Source organism: Accipiter gentilis, chromosome 11 (assembly GCF_929443795.1).
Source record: "Accipiter gentilis chromosome 11, bAccGen1.1, whole genome shotgun sequence".
Taxonomy (NCBI): Eukaryota; Metazoa; Chordata; class Aves; order Accipitriformes; family Accipitridae; genus Astur; species Astur gentilis.
In genome coordinates, this window is record NC_064890.1 from 7069438 (window position 1) to 7089243 (window position 19806).

Sequence of the window (19806 nt, forward strand, 5' to 3'; positions counted from 1 at the left end):
AAGGGCAAGAATTAAGCCAGCCTTAACCAAACAGACTTTTCTTAGCCTAGGAAGCTTTATAAAAGCCCAGAACACACTTGTCTCAGTTGCCAGCAAAGGAATAATAATGCATACTTGCTAAAGCATTCTATCTTTATTTATCAAGGCTGACCTTAACATTTGTTTTAATTCCCAAGTTTACTGCTCGTGAACAGAAAAACTGACAGCCAAAACTATTTATTTACACACACTACAACACCTCAAAAAGAATGGGGGAAAATTTTTTTAAATTTTTTTTTTTAAGAAATCACAAAACCCTAAGGTACCTCTGTGAACACAAACTAGAAAGCCAGCTGTAATGAGAGGTCAAGATAAATAACCAGCCATCAAACAGAAGCAGCCTTTAATCACACCATTGTGGTCTTGATTTGAATTGGTGAACCAAAAAGTTTCCCACCTCATTATGAGGCCACACTGAACATTTTCAAAATATAAGATTACACTGCATAGCATCTCTCCAAACACACAAAATGCGCTCCTACACTCAGTCAATTGCAACGAAAACTGAAGGGATGATACGGAAGCATGAAAAATAGCAGGTTAACTTCCCAGCTGCATGCAGTGTTAAGTTTTCAGGGTATGGGAAACAAAACTAAGAGCAGAAAGACAAACCCAGGAGCAAGTTATTCTGTACAATTTATTATGACAGCAGAATAATAAAAAAAAAATTTAGAAGTTGGCACTGCATCCTATACATTTAAGGGGAAAAAAAATAATGAAGATGTCAGCAGCTTATTGTAATTGTATGTACTAATACTTGGTTTAATTGTTTGCAAACTGAGTTCACTGAAGCAGCTTAAGTAAGTTCACTGCACTGACCTTTCTTCAAAGGAGAAAGCACAGGAAAACTCCCAAACATTAAGAGCACAGTTTAGAATCGTAAGAATTTATCATGACACTACGCATTTTCTGGCAGCTAAATGTCAACAACTGGAGAAAACGTAGATTAAACCAACTCATTCTGCGGTGTGACATTCTAGGCAGGTTATATACAGCCAGGATTTCTCTGACAAGTTATCTTTAAATACAAAATAAGTTGAAATCAATCTAACTTAGCTATACTGTATACTCTTACCCACCCTTTAAGCATGTGACCTCACTGTCCTATGGGGCACACAATGTTAAAGTATAATGTGAAATACGAATTTGTCTTATCCTGATTTATGGAAACAGACATAAATTTATAAGGCATTTCACAGAAATAAAAGCCTTGACAGACACTGCTTCAGTTTTATCACCCTTTCAGATTCTCTACATTGCCCAACAACTACAAACAAGTACTATCAACGGTGGACTTTGCAATTCTGTCAATACTCTTCCCCAATATTGGAGAAGATCCCGTACAACAGGATCCAAAGTACCTACCTACACACCTGATAACTATTAGATGTTATAAAACAGTAGTTCTCCTATTTCCTTCCCAAAAAATTTTAACTGATCATTTGCTTAAAAATAAGCTTGTGTGTGCTTCTTCTGACATTCCCACATTTTAGATAATCATTTTAGATAGATTTTTTTGGTTTGAATTACACTAGGTGATGCACAATTTTGGAACACTAGAGACTCCCATCACTTTTAACGTATCTAGCTATTCTGGGTGCCCACAGATTTTGTGAATAACCTTACGTGTACAGAGAAGTATGCAAATAAATGCATCTTCATAAGATAAATACCTTATACACTGAGGTATTTAGTAGAGAGGAGCCTAAAACTGTATAGACCATGCTTATAGTTCAAGTTTCTCTGAAGTAAACTATAAACTAAGAAATCCACACCAGCTGAACATAAACTTCTAATCTTCTCTAAACCATATTTTCAAAGAAAGCAGCATTTTCTGTTGTGCCCTTGAAGCCCATCACTTAGCATGGACTTCAGCATCTAATCTACCACAAGAATGTGGTGACCTGCAAAGAAGAGACTGTATTTTGAATAATATTATTAACCACCACAAAAAAGTACTGCCAAAGTATTATCCTTCATTTGAATAAGGGTCTTCATTCTTCCTAATATAAAGCTAAACTCTCCAGTCTGGAGTCACATCAAAATCTCACCAAAACCAATGGTGTTTTGCTCAAGTCATGACAGTATTTGTTGTACTCAAACCAACATCACAGCAGCACTTTGGTGAGTCACACTTAACACAGCAACTATGATTCAAAAGGTAAAAAGACTTAACAGTTATTTGTTATGTTCAAGACTATACATAAGGCAATGATAGCACATGAGATGCTCTATAAAACAAATGAAGATTAAGATAGCAGCATTTGACAAATCAGGATATACAGGTACTTGAATAACTGCCTGTAAAGTTGTCATCTACACAATACAGCAAATACTTTAAACATCAGAAAAGTAAACAAGCGTGAACAGCAATATGAAAGAGAAAACAAATATATTTCTATATAAATACTAGAATAGTTCTTTCTACACTAAGCATGAACCCTAGAGTTCAGCAATGCTTTCAGTCATTTTTTTGGTGTAGCTTTCCCTTTGCTGCATTTAGCAAGCATTTCCTTCATCATTCTTTTTTCTTCCAGATGTCAAGAACAGTCATTTTTCATTTAGTTTGAAAAGAAATTTATCCAACAATTTTCTTTACTCACTTCCTCTCAGAAAATCAAATGGTCTTATTTTACTAATATAGGATACAATTACCCTATGAACTAGATGCTCGTTTTTCAACAGATTCAGTACAGTTGTGTTGAAACTAAGCTACATTATAAATACAGTTCCTGCATATATGAAGTTATATCCTTATTTCTACATGATGTAAGGCTAGGTAATGTTGCTGCCAAGAATTACATTAGAACTCTCACATCCACAAAACTTTTGAAAGACCTTTAAATACTCAAAACAGTTCACTAAAAGGAGATTATTTTACACATCAGATACGGCCTAAAACAAAACTTATGGTGTCTTTCATCTGTTTTTTTTTTTTCCCCACCAAAACAGATCTTAAGTCACAGTTTTCTATGGCTCAGATCTTTCCAATGCATGCCAAAATTCCTTTGGGATCAGACCTCTATACTGGAATTTGAGTAATATATTTATTTTTTCCCATAAAATGAAGTCCATTCATTTTATGTTGGATTTTTACCAGCTATTTTAATTTACTGGACGGTCACATATTTTGGAGGTCTTGGGTTTGCTAAGAAATTTTCCTCTCAGAGTTACATGTTTTATTTATACTGAAAAAAACAAACATCAGCTTGTTACAGAACTCACCTTCTTGGAAATGATACCAGACTACCAATACAGAAGCCTTACAGAACATACATTGATCAAAAATTTGCAGATTAAGAACAGCATCTGCCAACTCTCAGCTTTATTTGGTTATTTTTAAAGGACTGAAGAGACAAAACTCAGTATGAATATTTTTGAGAAAGAACCACCTTCCAAAACCCACTACAGAAGTACATTTCTTCTTAACTGCAAGCAAAGGGTTTCTTTTTCTTAAAAAAGAAAGCTACTCACTCATGACTGGAAACTTCTTTGCATATAATCCAAGACAGGTCTTGAAGCAAGGTATCTTGTTGGAGAAGGTTTCTCAGAGGTATACATGTCCTGATGATGGTAGGAAAATAAAGAGACAAATCAATTTTTCAACTTCAAGTAAACTAGAGTAAATGTTTATACATACACTGTCTTTCCTACTACCTTTTCATCCTCCTTATTAAAAAAAGGAACACAAATATGTGTTTGTTATGACTGGGGAACTTTACTGCTTATGGATATATTTTGAAGTTTATCAACTCAAAATGTGTACTTTCTTCTAACACTCATATTATAAACCTGTGTTCATAAAATATAACTGCTCCCAAAAGATAACAAACATTCTTAAGTTAAAAGTACAAGACTACACTATGGGTACAGTTACTGAAAATACCATCAAAATAGTATTTTCCTTTAGCAACCTCAGCTAGCAAGAAGATGCAATATAAAGACACTCTTTAAAACACAAAAGCTACAAATAAGTCTACTAAATAAGCATGGGTTGGCATTCGGGACCTCAGAAACAAAGCCTGAAAAAGTTACCATTTCTAGCAACTGTAAACCACCAGGTCAGTCAATTCATAATGAAAATGAAAAGAAAAGATATCAAAGCAGGACAGATATGGGATCACTAACAATATGCCTGGCACTCCCCAAAGCGAAATACAGAAGACTTAATCTCCAACAATGACAGCACAGCAAGTACATTTTGGAAAATTTATTATATAATCTCCATCCTGCTGCTAAAAGCAAGTTTCTACAAGTCTGATAGAACAGTTAAACAAAAGTAACTTCACCTCACAGCTGAGATGAAAAGAAAAACCCAAACATATCTATTAAGCCACTAAGAGTTTTCCTCTAATACCTGCACAAATAGTTTCTGTAAATTAAGGAATATTATGCGATTTACTTCCTCTTTTCAGAGCCAATTAGAACTTGCTGAACCTGACCACCTGTGCTAATCCAGCCAGATAATACCTTGTGCCGACTCAGATTTCAAGTCTCAACTCTCCTGATCTCTTAATGATTAAAAAAAGATAAAATACAAAAAGACAAAAGAAAAGATCTAACTTTTTCTGAAGTATGACTTGTGTAACATTCACAGACTTCCAGCACATGCCAAAGAAGTAGAGGAACTATCATAGGACTGGATTCACATCACAGGAAAGCTCCTGTATCAATTGCTAAACAAATTAAAAAAAAACAAACAAAAACAAAACAAAACAAAAAAAAAAAAAAAAACAAAACACAAAACAACCACCAACACAACACACCAAAACCACCCACACACCACAAAAAAATCCAGCTGCCAAAAGGAAGCCTTCGGTAATGCTGCAGACTGAAAATTACAACCAACTTTTTTGCATTGAAAAAGTAACACAGGGAAGAAGCTTAATAGGGGAAGAAAATGGTATTATACTGAAGAAATACATATGCAAACGTTATAAAAAACCCACAGATGAACACAAAGCCATTAGAAAGTGCAATCACTGAAGAAAGTTCAAATTGCAGGTCCTGTCAATTCTCTATGAATGGCTGCTAAATTAAATATTTAAGCACACGCAGCCTAATCAAAAATAAAGTCTCTAGTTAAAACATATCATTAGAACAGCAGTCTTGACATCAGTAATCAAAAGGAAGCTGACAAAATTAGCAAATACAACTTCCATGACATTTAATTATTTACTGGACTAATTACAGCTATTATGTTAAGAACATCAAATGAGTCATACAGACGGCCCTCAACCCAGGTCCAAAGCACTTTTGACCAGAGCTCCGTACTACCTTTGAGCCCAAATCGTTCTTCGATCTTACGCAAAGTCAACTGGAAGACTGGAGTCTCCCATCCAACCTGATTTTCCAAAAGTATGGTCTCACCTTGGTTTTTTAAATATGAGCTAACAATACTTTGCCTCAGAGACAGCGCGTTATGTGATATTTTATTGTGTGGACGTACAGGAAAAGGCTGTTCATTAGGAAGAAACAAAACATCAGTTCTGAAAACCATTTAAGGCTAATAATAGCATAATTATGCACCATATCATTTATAAAAATCTAGTCACGTAACACTCAGGAAATGAGTAGGGGAGAATATAGCAGCTATATACTACCTAAAAACGTATGTCATAACCATGAAAAGTGAATGTTTTGGTACACCACAGCAACTTGAACTCCAACTTCCAGCTATAAAATGTTACTCCTATCTTGCCTTCTGTGTCTAAATATTTTGCTTAGCTATTGCTAGTATCCGTCTACCAGCCAATACAGACTTCTGGTTGAATTCAGATTTTGTTCTTTGAAATAACACTGCATATGTACTTTATAAAATTTCCCTGGCTCACAACTTTATAATTGTGCTAATGGCCATTTAATTGGACAATTTGAAAGTGCTTAAGTCCGTATAAAAGAAAAGTTTCATCTTCATCTGTAATTTCTAGTATAGCAATAGCAAGCACTATCAGAAAGTCAGGAAAAGTCAACACTGCCAAATATCAGAAAGTCTGTACTTTGTACTGCATTACAATATTGACACTTTTTCCTAAGGATGTGTGTTAGAAACTAAATGGTTACCACTTAGCTCTCTCAGTCAACCAACACTCGTAGGGTTCTCTCCTGCACAGAAACACTACCAACTATTACAGAACAGAGAAAGAAAGACTATTACTTGTTGAATGCCTTGCTGAAAGATACCATCTTGGAAAAACTGTCTTTTTTATTCAAAATAGTACCCAATGTCCTTTATGCTTTCCCTTGCAATTAACAAGGCTATAAAAAAAAAAACACCACCACACATACCTTTGATCCTTCCCTTTTCCTGAAGACCTAACCCTCGTGTTCCACCCAGTGTTTCCTCTACTAACATACATCTACTAGCCGTTGGTGGTATTCACCTTAAGGAGTTGTGAAACTATCAGCATTTTAACTTAGATTTGAAAGGAATACCTGAAGCAAGAGAAGCTCTTCACAACTTCAAATTCAAGCACACTAATAATACATTCAATTTTCTGTTTCCACAGCTAGTGCCAGGTCTCTTTCTTACCCAATACTCTGTTTCAGGAGAATTAATATGAGCCAGATTGCAAGTAAATTACAGCATATTGTAATTCTATGCACTATGACTCTACCCAGAGAAAATATTTTCCTTTAAGTTCACAATTAAAGATTCAGGTCTAGTCTGTGTGTATGTTATTGTAGTATCTACTTAACTTAGATGCTAAGGAGTTAACATTAAGACTTTATATCCCCATTTCCCAAGAACCAGAAATCACAGGAGAAGCATGCAACTGCACTGTTTAAACACACACTGAGACAAAATAGTCTAAAGCGAGCCTGCCTGGCACAAAGCAGTATTTCACTGTCATTTACTTTCTTCTTTAAACCAAAATGTTATGGCCCCTCAAAGACAACAGATACAGAGATTTCAGAAGCACATGTTTTAAGGTTTTATAGATAGCTGGCTAGCAAAACATTAAGTCTGAAATTATTGGTTTCTGTGCTGTATAATCAGAGGGCAAAAGAACAGCCTAAAAGGCAGTTCTACTAAAATACTTATTTTACACTGCATCCAAGTTGAATTAACTTCAAAGTTACAATCAGTAACAACAGAAGTTAAGAAGAAGCAAAAGTCACTTAAGAGCACAGCTATTGAAAAGAACATAGTAAAAATTCCTAATATACCACCAAGCTTCTGAGCGTCGCAGCTCAGTAAAATGCTCAAGACAAAGCAAATGTAAAATTCACTACCAAGTTAGACTACTACTGTTTAAGAACCTACACAAAATCATTGACTGGCCACAAATGAGGAAGGACATAGAAGTACAAATGACACAAGCACAATGACACACCCTCCTCTTTGTTCATAGCAGGAATATTTACACTACAAAGTGCTGAAGCAAATTGCTTTTAGTTTCAGGCACTGCTGATTGGCCACCGTATTTAATATACACACGCCTAGCAGAGTTTGAGTTTCGACTGTCACACAGCAGCTCTAGATTGCAGGGTATGCATCAAGCTAAATAACTATAGAGAACAATTATTTAATAGAATTATTCTAGTTGAACCGATCCCCCACAAAATACATTTGTTGTGAACAAGGCAGATGCACATGCATTTTCATTCCACTGTAATTCCGTGAAAGCTAAAAACTAGTTACACTCATAGCCAGCTTTCTGTGCAGCTGCCTGCTCCAAACTGAAAACGGCACAAAGAAAGTTATTCTCAAGTGTATGCGGGCAAACGACTGGTACAGGAGTTTGGCAACAGTGTTTGAAGTCACCACTTGACTCCCATTCAGCTGGCAGTTCAATGGCTTGGGTGGTTTTCCTACAGGCAACCATCCACACCACAGAAAGAACCCGAAACATCTGATAATTGGCTCTTTAGCTGATAGTCCCGGCAGAGACCAAGGACCAAAAGAGGGTTATGGAGACTGAAGTCTGTTGGCAGCACAGCCTGTGGGAAGCACGCAGGACTGCGGGCCCTTCTGTACGGAGCGCGGCTCCCAGCCTGGCACTTTTCACCACGTACCTGAAGTATTAGGAAAAGCAGAGGAGGGAGCAGGTACAGAGAGCAGCAGTGCCAGAAAGTCACATTAAAACAAGGGTTCGGCCATCCAAAGCCTCCCTGCTCCCGACAGGGGTTGATATTACAGCCTCCCACCTTGACAGAAAAGGGGGCCCTCACGAAGGCCCCAAGGGGTGTCCGACCCACAGCCGTGAACCCCCCCAAACACACACCCCCAGACTCTCCCGCCTCATCCTCATCCCCGTTCTGACTGCAGACGTCCAGGCCGCCACAGCTGCCCCACACACACACACACACACACTCCCCTGAGGAGAGCGCACCCCTCTACCCCCCTGCTCGGGGGTACCTTCCCCCGGGGCGGCCCCCCATCGCCGCCACACCTCACTCGAGCCTTACAATGGGACCCAGGGGCATCTCGAACAGGGCCTCCCTCGGGCTCCCTCAGCACTCTCGGCTCGGCCGCCTCCCGCGCCGCGCCGACTCCCCACAGCTCCCCACACAACACCCCCGCAGCAGAAATAGTAGGGACCCTCCAAACACACACCCACACACACCCCTCCGCTGGGAATGGAACAGTCTGAAGCACCCCGGCACCCTCCGGGAGCCGGCTCCCGCCTCTTCCACCTCCCCACCCCCGCGGGTGGTGCGCGCATCCCGGGCTCCCCCCGGGGGGGAGGATGGTATTGCCCGCCTCCCCTCAGCTCTCTAGGAACTGGGTCCCACCACGCCCGCTTCAATGGAGAGGTCCGGCGCGGCATCTCCCACACACACGCCCACACCCCCCCCCCACCGCCCCGGGAATGGAAGGGTCCAGCCGGCCACCCCGCCGCGCTCCCTCACCCCGGGGGTCCGCACAATGGCCGGACGTCCCGGCTCGCCCCTACCTTTAGCTCGGCTTCCTCCTCCTTCCGGGGCCTCCGTCCGCCTTCCTCCCCAGCGGCGCTTCCCTGCTTGCTACCCCAGGACCGGCGGCCTCCGACCAGGAAGTGCCCCGGTGTGACACCGGCGGCCGCCGCTAAGGAAACCCTCCCCGCCCCTCCCCCGCCGGCGCCGTCCCACAGGGCTGACCCGCCGCCGCCGCCATCTTGGACTCACAACGAGGCGCGGAGGTGTCCGACCCCGCCGCGCTCTCTGCTGCTGCCGCCGCCGCCATCTTGGGCTGGTAACGAGGCCTCGGCGGCGCCGGGCGGGCCGGTGGCCGGGCGGCGCGGGGAGCCGTCCCTCGCCGAGGCCGGAGCTTGCTGTGGCAGCCGTAGGGATGGGCACCCAGTGGGACTCGGGTGTTTGGCCCCCGGGGCCGAGCAGTGCTCCCGCCAACACCCAGCTCAGGCATCAGCCGCAGGCTGAGCCCGCGGGTCAGCGCTGAGGCACCTGGCAGAGGCGGGCGTCCTGTGGCGAAAAAGAAAAGGGGGGGGAGAACAAAGCGGGCCTTGTGCCCCTCAGATTTACCTTGGGTAGGCCGTGCTGCGTGAACTACCAAGACCCTCCTTCAGAAAAGCCCGTTCTGCTGTCTTGGTTTTCTCTGGCAAACCACTAGCATTGGATGTTGGAGGGTTGAAGTACAGCCTTATGGGTGAACTTGACAGGCTTGTGTGCGAAAATACATGCGACAGGATAGGCCGGGTTGCTCGTTCCAGCTCTTCTGGCATCCAGCATGCATCACAGGAGGGATGACTTTGATCGCAGCCTCACCTCTTCCTTAAGCAGAGTGCTCCCACTCCCTCTGTGCAAATTACTTACACGTATACATCCCTGTGCTTTGCATGGGGCAGCAAACCAAGCTACAAACAAAACTGGAAGGGAGGAAGCATAGGAATGCGACAAACAGCTGCTTGAGGTTATTCGACATCTCAAATGCCACAGGGGTGTCATGACCGGAAGGGGCAACTTTGGTTTAAAAAGAAAACTGTTGTGGTTAAGAGGGAATTTGGAGTAGCAGTAAAATATGATGTTACATTTGAAGCAAGATTAAAATAAACAGTAGTTAAAATGTACTACCAAAAGACATCCAGTAATGATACAAAAAGAGCAATGTTCAGTAAATGTTTTGAGTGTTTTAAACAATCCTGTGTTTGTGTAATAATTATGTTTAAATACTTACTATTCAAATAGTAACTAAGGAATTTAGCATAATCTACTAAAGATAAACTCTTTCAAATAAGCAGTTCCAGACAATTTGCACTATGAGTTGTGGGGCCCTCAACTTCCGATACTAATTTTTGCTAAATCTTGTAATGCAAGGACATTCCATGACAATTTGTAGAAAGCGCTGCTCCGTTCTTCCACGGTAGATTGGATGAGTTGAATAATTATTAACTGGTTAGCCAAAGATCAGTAAATCTTCTCCACAGATACTTCCATTTTTAATAGGCTTTCTGTCCTCAGAGTTCTCTCTCATTTTAGGTGAAAAATAGCCTGAATAATGTTACTTCTGGAAGAACTGGAATTACAATCCCTGACATTGGAAACACCCATGCTAGCACATCTCACTGCTCTGAGAATCTAGGAAATCTATATAGCTGTGTATGAGCATGGTTGCATATGACATTCATTTCATGTAGGAGAAAATGACTAAAGGCAGTAAGACATAGCAGCTCAGATCGCTTTTGTCTAAATGTTTCCTCTCCTTGTGCAGGGGAAGTGTAACAGAAAACAGAAATTATTTATTGCTTTGCAATACATTTCAGAAAGTAATTGTGATTAACTAGCCTGTCAGTCAGTATCCCATAAATCCCAAGAGGGATACTGTGGTTGGATCTGACTCCTTCCAATTTCAAGTCTTAATTGTCTTTTTAAAAATTTTAGAAGGTGGTGTAATACAAAAACATACTTAGCTTTCTTCCAGCTAGGGATTTGTTTCCTCCCAAAATGGCTAATTAGTTAAGATAAATGTCTTCCACAGGGAGCTCTCTACTTCATCTGAACCATCTCATCTCTATTTCATACATTCTCAAACTATATATCATCATTTTTGTTTCCCCATATGCTCATTGTTTCCTGTTGTACTACTATAACTAGGATGTGGAACAGTTCTAAAATCACAGCTTTCCAAGTGGCTGACAGTGATATCATACTTGTTTTATTGCTACTCCCACATACAAATCCTGCAATATCATTTCTACCAACACTTTGTTTCTTATTACAGTTCTTAGTCTGAGAAAGTATATGGAATCATTGTTATTTAGAATGCCTAAAGATCTATGTGGCATTGCAAGAACATAGAGGAGACACTGCCTGTGTCTTTGCTGTCTTTTCAGGAGCGTGCCCAGGGAAGCAGGCATGGTTCTCCACAGTCTTTGACCACTGTTATATCTACACTGCTCTCAAAACTAGTCCTCTATATAGCCTGCTAGCTGACCCCATACTGCTTGACTTCGTGCAATTCCCAGCATGCTGATTTATTCTCCATCTCATGTAGGTAGGGTGAGCAGTGTGGGTTACGTGGTAGAAAGCTTGCCTGTGTCAAGTCCATCTGCTCTCTAAACGGCAAAGCTGCAGTTTGCTTGCTGAGTGTGAACTTGGACTGGAGAGATGTAAGGCACATTTGGATTTCTGTTGGGCATCACGTTTATGATACAGTCTAGAACTTTTCATGAAATTACATTCTGAACTGGTAAAACCTGTTAGTGTTAGGGAACGTTCAGTGGTTACCTCAAAAGATGACCTGGTCTGTGTTTTAAGTTCAGATGTTGCAGCCACCTACAGCTGTGACTGAAACCATAGAAGTGAAGACCTTGCAAACTAACACTTCATCTCATCAAGCCTGCACTTAAGAGATACCGCATCAAGATGCTGAGCACTTGGCATGGCCACTGACATTACTTGGCAGCAATATTACAAAGCCAGAGTCAAAAGAAGAGAGTATTAACATTCCCTTTTAAAGTATCCTGTTCCCTGTAACGTTGCAATCCTTCCTACTGGACTTCAAAGGAATACAAGAATTCATATTGCAAAAATTATGATATTTTCATCAGCAATTATTTCTCAATGTGCTTTCCCCTTTGTTTTTTTTTTAAGCTATGAAGCTTATGAAACCCATTCTCTTCAATAAAACAGCATTTTAAAAAGTTAAGCAGAACACAAAGCATGTGTGCAGAATTATATGAGCTAACTGCAACATCTCATGGAAATAAATTTGTCTCTCTTCAAGTTCTGTTTACAGTCTGACCTTACTCTATCGGTGGGCTTCCTAGCTGAATCAACCCTGTGAGATTTGAGTCTTGCGATGCGACAAGGGAATGAAGTTGATGGCCCCTCAAGATTCCTTCTTGAGCTTCTTTCTTCCTTCCTGGGCTTCCCAAGTGTTCAGAGTACACTCCGCTCTGCAGGGCTGTGTGCTTACTGGTACATATGTCTTTTGCCGTCAACTGCCTCAGCAAGTCACTGATAGAGCTGTAATCCCTGAGAAAGCGAGGTTTCAGAATAACGATGGCTTTGAAAATCAAAACCCAGGCTTTGAATAGGCAATTGTAGACTGGAAGCCCATGAAAGTTTTGGAGCACTTTGCTGTGGTGGCCTATCCCTAAGGCAGCTCATTGGGCTAAACATATAAATTGACATAAGGACAGGGCTGTGGCCCTGAAGAGCTTTATTTTGACTTTACATTCTGTGAACTGAAAAGACAGCAGTTAGTAGAAGGTTGTGGGTCCTAAAATAATTTTTACAACTGATTTTGGACTGTTCCTTTTCAAATTGTGTTTATGCTATAGGTTTGGCTTAGCTTCTGTGGTGTGTAGGGTTTCAATGTATTTTCTGTGGCATATGGCATTTCCACTTCTGCTTGCAGATCGTTTTTAAGGCACATGAGCTAATGTTTTTTTTTTCTGTGTCACTCAAAATACGAACTATTTATGCACAAGCATGTACCCCAAGAGTGAGTGACTCAGAAGATCCTGCAGGTATCTGAACAAATACAAGCCTCTCTATTAGTCTTAAATTCGAACAATTGCCTGTTCAACCTCTGAGGCTTGTCACTTTTAAAACCTATGCTGATCATTACAAAGGATATCACTCAAAATATCTGATTTGATATGAAGTGTTTATAGGACTATGAACAATAGGTGGCAGATGGCTATTCTTTCCATTATCATGAAGTACATCAATATTTTATAAGATTAAATGTGCTCAGCTGCTATACCACCTGCTAGTTTTGCTTTTGTTTATTTTCCCCAAAATGAAAGTTGTGGGTGACTGTGTTTCAGGTGTTACTTTCAGTCCATCACTTGCCTGATCATAGATATTTCCAGGATCTTAGGACCAGCCAGTTCTGCAGCACTGACGATTTAGGCAGAGGTTTACCTCTATACGCGTGGTAGCATCAGCCCACCATCTTATACTGAAACACTGCATTATATTGAGGAAGGGATCTGTTAAAAGCAGGGATGGGAGTGGGACTCGAAGCAGGAGGGTTTGCCCTTTCCTTCATTGTTGACTGGTGATGTAATTTTTCTGGCTGCCTAAAAGACTGTTTTCTCTTCCTTTTGGTTCTGATTGTTCGCTTGCCCTCACTCAGTCCCATTGTCTACAGGCTCCCTTGGTTTGCTGAGGTTCAGGTTTCACTGATTCAGGCCTCTCTTCCTGCTTTTGGTGGCTCCTGCCATGGGAATCAGATTTGAATGTATGCAGCGCTTGCTGTCGCTGCCTAATGAAAGGGGCTATTTCTGTCCCCTCTGTCTGTCAAGACAGATTTTCTTCATCTCCTTTTTTCCCAAATTTTCTGTCTCCTCTAGCATTTTCTTGCCTTTTTCCATTTGCCTCATTCTGTTTTATTCCTTCCATTACTTCAGTATTCTCTCATTTCTTTCTCTTTCTCCTTTTAAATGTTGATTCAGCTTTCAGTATTCTTTTATCTATGAAAAGTACACATAGAACAAAGTTTAATACACTCATACAGTACAATACAACTTTTGAAAATGTCTCCTTAATACCAAGTAGTTTTTCAGTGAATAGAAAAACATCACAATACCGAAAGTGTGTCACTTACCTGTATATCCCATTCCCAGAGATACCTTTCCACATTGACTAGACAGATAATGCAAGATGGCTATGCGTAGAAAATGCAAGAATTAGAAAGCCTGGCTGAAGAAGGCACATGTGGCTGTATCAAAACCAAAGCATATGATGGGTTTAAAACATGAAATCAGGGTGTTTTCCTAAATCTGAATTTTAGATTTTTGTTAACTGAATTTCATCCTGCTCCCACAGCAGAAGGAGAAGGGATTTGATGAAAGAGAGGGAAAAGCTATAATCAAATCATACAGCTTTCAAATCAAGGAAAAGTAGAACACAGAACAGAGAAAGAAAAGGAACAGATAAGAAGACAGAAGATTAAGTCTTATTGGTAATGATGCACAACAAAACAAAACATTAGCTTCATCTTTTGTGTGCCTTAGTATGGTTTTCCAGGACAGTCACTAGAAGATACGTTTTTGTAAACTCTGAAGAGCTGGTGGAGAGTTACAGTAAGACAAGGAACCTGGAATCTCTTACAGAGTCAGTTTTCAGAGCACAGCTACTATTTGAGTAAAGTTTATTATCACTCACCTGTAACCACCAGAATGTCAGAACAAACTCAAAGTTAACAGAAATAGAATAATTTCTTAGACACCAACAAATTTAAAAACCTCAAAGGGATACATCTTCATGAAGTTACAAGCAGATGCAAAAGGCAGCCCATAATAAAATGTGTAGATGCTCTGTGCTGTAATAGTGTATCCTGCAAAAGGTGTAATTACTTGTCTAATGTAGTGCAAAAGTTAAATCTTTATGACCTTTTCCATTTGCTGCTGAAACAAGCAGACAGAGAAGGGTAAATGACTGATGGAGAAGAAATATATTCATTTTGTTCAGGTAAAGTTCCTTGTGGAAGATCAGAGTCATTTTTTTCCAACAGTGTGGTATTTAGAGTCTTTTCCCAGCTCCACTTCATGCAGAATTTATATAGCACAACACGAAATGGGGGATGCAAGTTGGGCTTTTAAGCACGTTCTTCCTCCTCTGCCTTGAGCCATCTGTGTTCGGTCAGCCTCCTGTTCGGGGTAAAGCAGCATGAAGGTTTCCTATGAAGCTTTAACGGTAGAAATAGCTTGCCAAGGAAATGGAAGTCCTATCCATTTATCTTTTCCCTAACCAAGCCCATATGTCAACTGTAGAGTGAAACAAGCCAACTAGAGGGTGGCCAAGCTCTCTCAAGCTGTTTCACACCAGTAAGCAACCAAGTTCATTTCCCACAGTAGGGCCATTGCACAACGGGCAGTAAGACTGCCCAAATATAGGGACTGTGGGGTAATTCACATTCCTGGCTGATGAAGAAGATGTGCTCACAGATACTACTGAGGCTGGTGTTTACACCAGGTCTTACTAGGAGCCAGTTACCCAGTTTCATCCTGTTAAGGCAGCCAGGGGACCCTATAGACAGCCTCCGTCATTAATAAAGGCACCCCTCGCCTTTGGCAAACAAAGCCAGGTTTAGGTGGTAAAGCAGCCTGAAGCTTCCCAAACATTTGGCAAATACCTCCAGAGTGTAAACATGCTTTATCCTATCACAAAATTTTTATGCAAAGAAGAGCTTTCTGAAAGGTGAGGCACCAACCACCAAATAACACTCTTTTTTCCTCAAAGTTTCCTTATAATCCAATAATTTTCTATCACATGTGGAGCTTTTTCTCCTTCCGTAACCTCAAAATAATAAGCAGTATTCAATCTGACCACACTTCAGATCGATCAACATCACGAAAGGTGGATTTTCTTAAATACTGGGTTGAGGGGAAAGTGAATTTGTGCAAGGACACACATACCTTGAGATATATGAGCCAAGCGGCTTAAAATGTTGTTTTGCCCTGACCTGACAAGGCTTGCTGTCTCTGGCAACGCATAATCTCTTTTAATATACTACCAGGAAGGTGATGGCTGTTTGAAAATGCTTCTAAACTGCAGTTTATCTAGAAGGCTGACACCTTAATAGAAACTATACCATCTCTTTGGGAAGCCTGTTAGGAGCAGATATTAATAAGGGTTTGTGTTGATTCAGGAGAGAAATGGATAAGGAAGAACTCTGAATCAACTTGCTACAGGTTTTGTGCAGAAGTTTAAAAAATTGTGTGTTGAGGATTTTAAAGCGGACACTGCCAAAGGAGATACCTATTTCACTTGATAAAGTCATGAGGCTTTGTCCTGCACATGTTTTCCTAAGAGTGTGCTTCTCTTATTCATCACCGTCAGCATGATTTAAAGTTGTGCATTTAAGACTCAAGTAAGCTTCTTTGCAAACACTCTTGAGAATAGGATCAAAATGGGAAGAGATTACATGTAATCTAATTATGTTAGGTTCCATTTGAAATCCTTCAGTGTAAAAATTAAAAGAATACGACACAGCTTTACAATATGCTATAGTTCACATGGAAATTATATGAGCATGTGTAAATGAGCCAACATGTGAGAAAATGTCATGTGTTGGGTATAAAGCAACATTTGCTTTAAAGACTCTAAATCTGAGGACTAGAATGGTTTGGTGAACTAAAAATAAATTATAAGAACTTTACTCCCTATGTCATTAATGTGAAGCTAGCATTTGCCTCTTATTATCTGGCCACAGCTTATATGAAAAAGCTGGCAATCAAAAGATGTGTATCAAAAAGTCAACACCAAACATGACATTGGTCAGCAAGGTTGTGGCTGGAGCAGCACTGACAATTAACATCTGTTCACGGGACAGACAGTGAATCTCTGTTGCTAAGTGGTCTGTACATTTACACCACAAAATTCATTTTACGGTAAGGGCTGTTTTGAGTAATTCTTCATGCTCACAGTCTTTTCAAAAACACACAAGTGAAGTAAATTAACTTTGGCCATACTGGGATTGTAGAAAGCTCATGAAAGCTTCTTGTCCAGCTATATTTCCATTATCCTGAGTTATATCAAAACTGGATTCAGAAAACAGGTTCCTTTCTCATTTTGAATTTGATCTATGAGCTTAAGAAGTTTCTACGAAGTCCCCTTAAGAAAGAGAAGGCTGGATTTCTCTTCAGATTTTTCTCTGATTTTAGAAAATGGATCAAGCAGCAAAATTCAGACCTGCATTTTGCTCTCCACCACAGCACTCACATTCTAATTCACTGTAAGACTACAGATCATTTGCCAAGGGTATTTCTAGCCCAGTTCCAAACATTTGGGCACATCTTGATCTCACATTATAGTCTGGGTCTGCCTGATCACAGAACAGCAGCTAGAGAATCCTCATATTACGTGCTCTACAACCAAAAGAAACAAATATATTTAAAACAATGAAATAAGTTCTGTACCAGTTGCTGGCCAGATGGTATTGTGAATTGTTACAATTCATCAGCAAAACAGAGGAAGGAAGTGTTTTAAAGCAAGATTATATTATTTTCCTTAAGTTCTTATTATGAAATCTTCCTGAAGTGAACTTACAAAACTCGAAAACCCTTCCAGAGGGAATGAATGGAACAGGGCAAACCGGAGACTCGCTGGGGAGTAGTTAAAAACAAGGGCAAAGTATAGCATGACAGTAAAATAAAGGACGAACCCATTACCAAGTTTTCAGTTTGGGAAGATGAACGAAGAAAAACACAAGTAACAGAAGAAAATAAGTTGTACGTAAAAGTATATGGTGTTTCTGTCCTCTTAGTAATTATAGATTGGAAAGCACCCAGGGTCTTCCTTCACGCTGGAGGGAAATAAGCCTGAAAGCTGAGAAAGCAGATAAGGCAAGCGGTGATATATTCACTGTACAGGGAGACTGCAAGATTTAGCAAATTACTGCCAATAAAGTGCCTTGAGATCCTTAAGAAAAAATGCTGAGAAAAATGCATTTTATTTTTGCTGTCATTTAAGAAACAAAATACATTTGAAAACCATGAGAAAAAATGTGTCTTAAATGAAAATGACCCCTGACCATTAAGTTCACTCCAGTCAAATAAAACGCATCCTGTTTTTGTAACTTTTTTATACAAGGCAGATCCTGGTCTGTATACACTCTTTCCAGCCAAGGATTTGACCCATAGTTGAATTTTAATTAGAAGCAGAGAAAATAATGGAAAATATAAAGTGCTGCTCCCACTTCAGTTAAGATAAAGGGTGAAATCTGCATTTTGGAAAATGCAGAAAATGGACTAAGTTCATTGTACTGTCTCTCAACTAAAATTAGTTGGTACAAAGAGTTCAGAAGTACCCTCTGGCAGGGCCAACATATCCACTGTATCAGCTAATTAAATGACACATAATTTGTCACTTCAAATACATCTTGGACTTTCCATACAATCATGAAAATCTGTCACACAAGCTGCATCAGCCTTTTCTTGATTATTTTGTCTGAAACATCTGCATTGAGCCAGAAAGGTGTAATCATGTTGTGTCCTGCATCAGTCACCCCCAAGAAGGAATCGTCGGTGACCCGCTGCCTTTATTGTGCATAAAGGAATCTTTTTTCTCCTTGTCTAGACTTTGTGGAAGAGCTGGGAAAAGCCTGGTATGTGCAGAGTCTCCCGGCAAGCCATAGATGAGCGGGGTCACAAGTGTACCTAACCACCTTTTTTATGAGACTGCTTATCCAGAGACTGCTGAGCTCAGTTCTACAGCCTGTTTCATGCCAGAAGTCAGACAAGAGGATCTCCTCATGTAGTAGCCACATAGGGCAGGATTGATCTTACTTAACCTTAGGTGTCTACAATGTGCCTATACGTAAACTAGGTGTCTAGGCTCCCATTCTGGTTGCTGGAGGGACAGTCAAAGGAGTTTAGGGTTCAGCTCGTTATAAAACAGACACTTACAGTTGATTGGATTAATCACACCCTAAGCTCCACTGACCAGCTCTTCATTGATTATACTGGGAAATTACTCAATAAGTACTTGCTCAGCTTTAGACGTCTACTTTATAAATGCCTGAGATCAAGTTCAGTTTGCAGTGTGAGTCACTTAACAGTATATGTTTTCCAGATGCAAGTTAGGTGTCTAAGCTTCCTGTACAGCTAATTGTGATCTGATCAGTAGTCAATGAATCTTGAGCGCTATCAAGCTAACCAACCATAGGTCCCTCCTCTGACCGCGATGGGAGCTACAACAGCTAGCTCACATGTAAACACCTACGTGCAGACACCTAAATTTAGGTATCTTAATCTGTGTGCTGAGTCTAACCTTTACATTAGGTAAATGAAATCTGCTTCCAGTCAACTTTGTAGAAACACAGGTTTAAAATCCAGATTTGAATAACTTTGATGAACTAAATAGAGAGAAGTAAATGGTTTGGAAAATATAATCTGAACTGCATTTAGAGCTGAATATAAACCAGTATAAGAACCAAATAAGAATCTGCTCTGTATGCATAGCGTCTTGTCTTTAAATATATACATACCTCCTACTCAGCTGTTCAGATGCCAGAACAGGATCTGCCTTTGTAGAAATAGATCAGGATCATTTGTCCTCTTCATGATTATAAGCTGATTATCTATTTTTGAGTAGACAAAACACACTTTGTGATCATTCATCCTTACTGACAATAAAAAGTTTACCTTGCAATGAAATCTGCTGCATGATTGATACTTTCAGTCATTTCAAGATCAAAATCAATGTTGATAATTTAACAATCTTAATGATTCTTGGTATTTCTGTTGCAAATGAAAATCGAGGATTTATAGGTTTTAGGGTTCTCGGGTGATGACACTGTGTGCCCATGTAGGTCTAAATACTGAGCATTTAATACAGTGTAAAAACTATCAGGCACACAATCGATTTTTG

At 40.1% G+C, this 19806-nt stretch overlaps 2 protein-coding genes across 3 annotated transcripts in view; one reads left to right on the forward strand and one right to left on the reverse strand.

Moving 5' to 3' along the window:
- Positions 1-9072, reverse strand: part of USP6NL (USP6 N-terminal like) — a 129318-nt gene extending 120246 nt beyond the window's left edge. Inside the window, exons 1-2 of one of the 2 annotated variants that reach the window (XM_049814436.1) lie at positions 8940-9072; positions 3514-3603 (exon numbers count right to left, since the gene is read on the reverse strand). In XM_049814436.1, coding sequence (XP_049670393.1) covers positions 3514-3517 — 4 coding nt within the window. In that variant the 5' untranslated portion in view covers positions 3518-3603; positions 8940-9072. Of the gene's footprint in view, positions 1-3513; positions 3604-8451; positions 8511-8939 lie in introns of those variants that run through there. The other variant, XM_049814437.1, reaches the window with a different exon arrangement.
- Positions 1-19806, forward strand: part of DHTKD1 (dehydrogenase E1 and transketolase domain containing 1) — a 206926-nt gene that overhangs the window by 13631 nt on the left and 173489 nt on the right. The window lies entirely within an intron of this gene.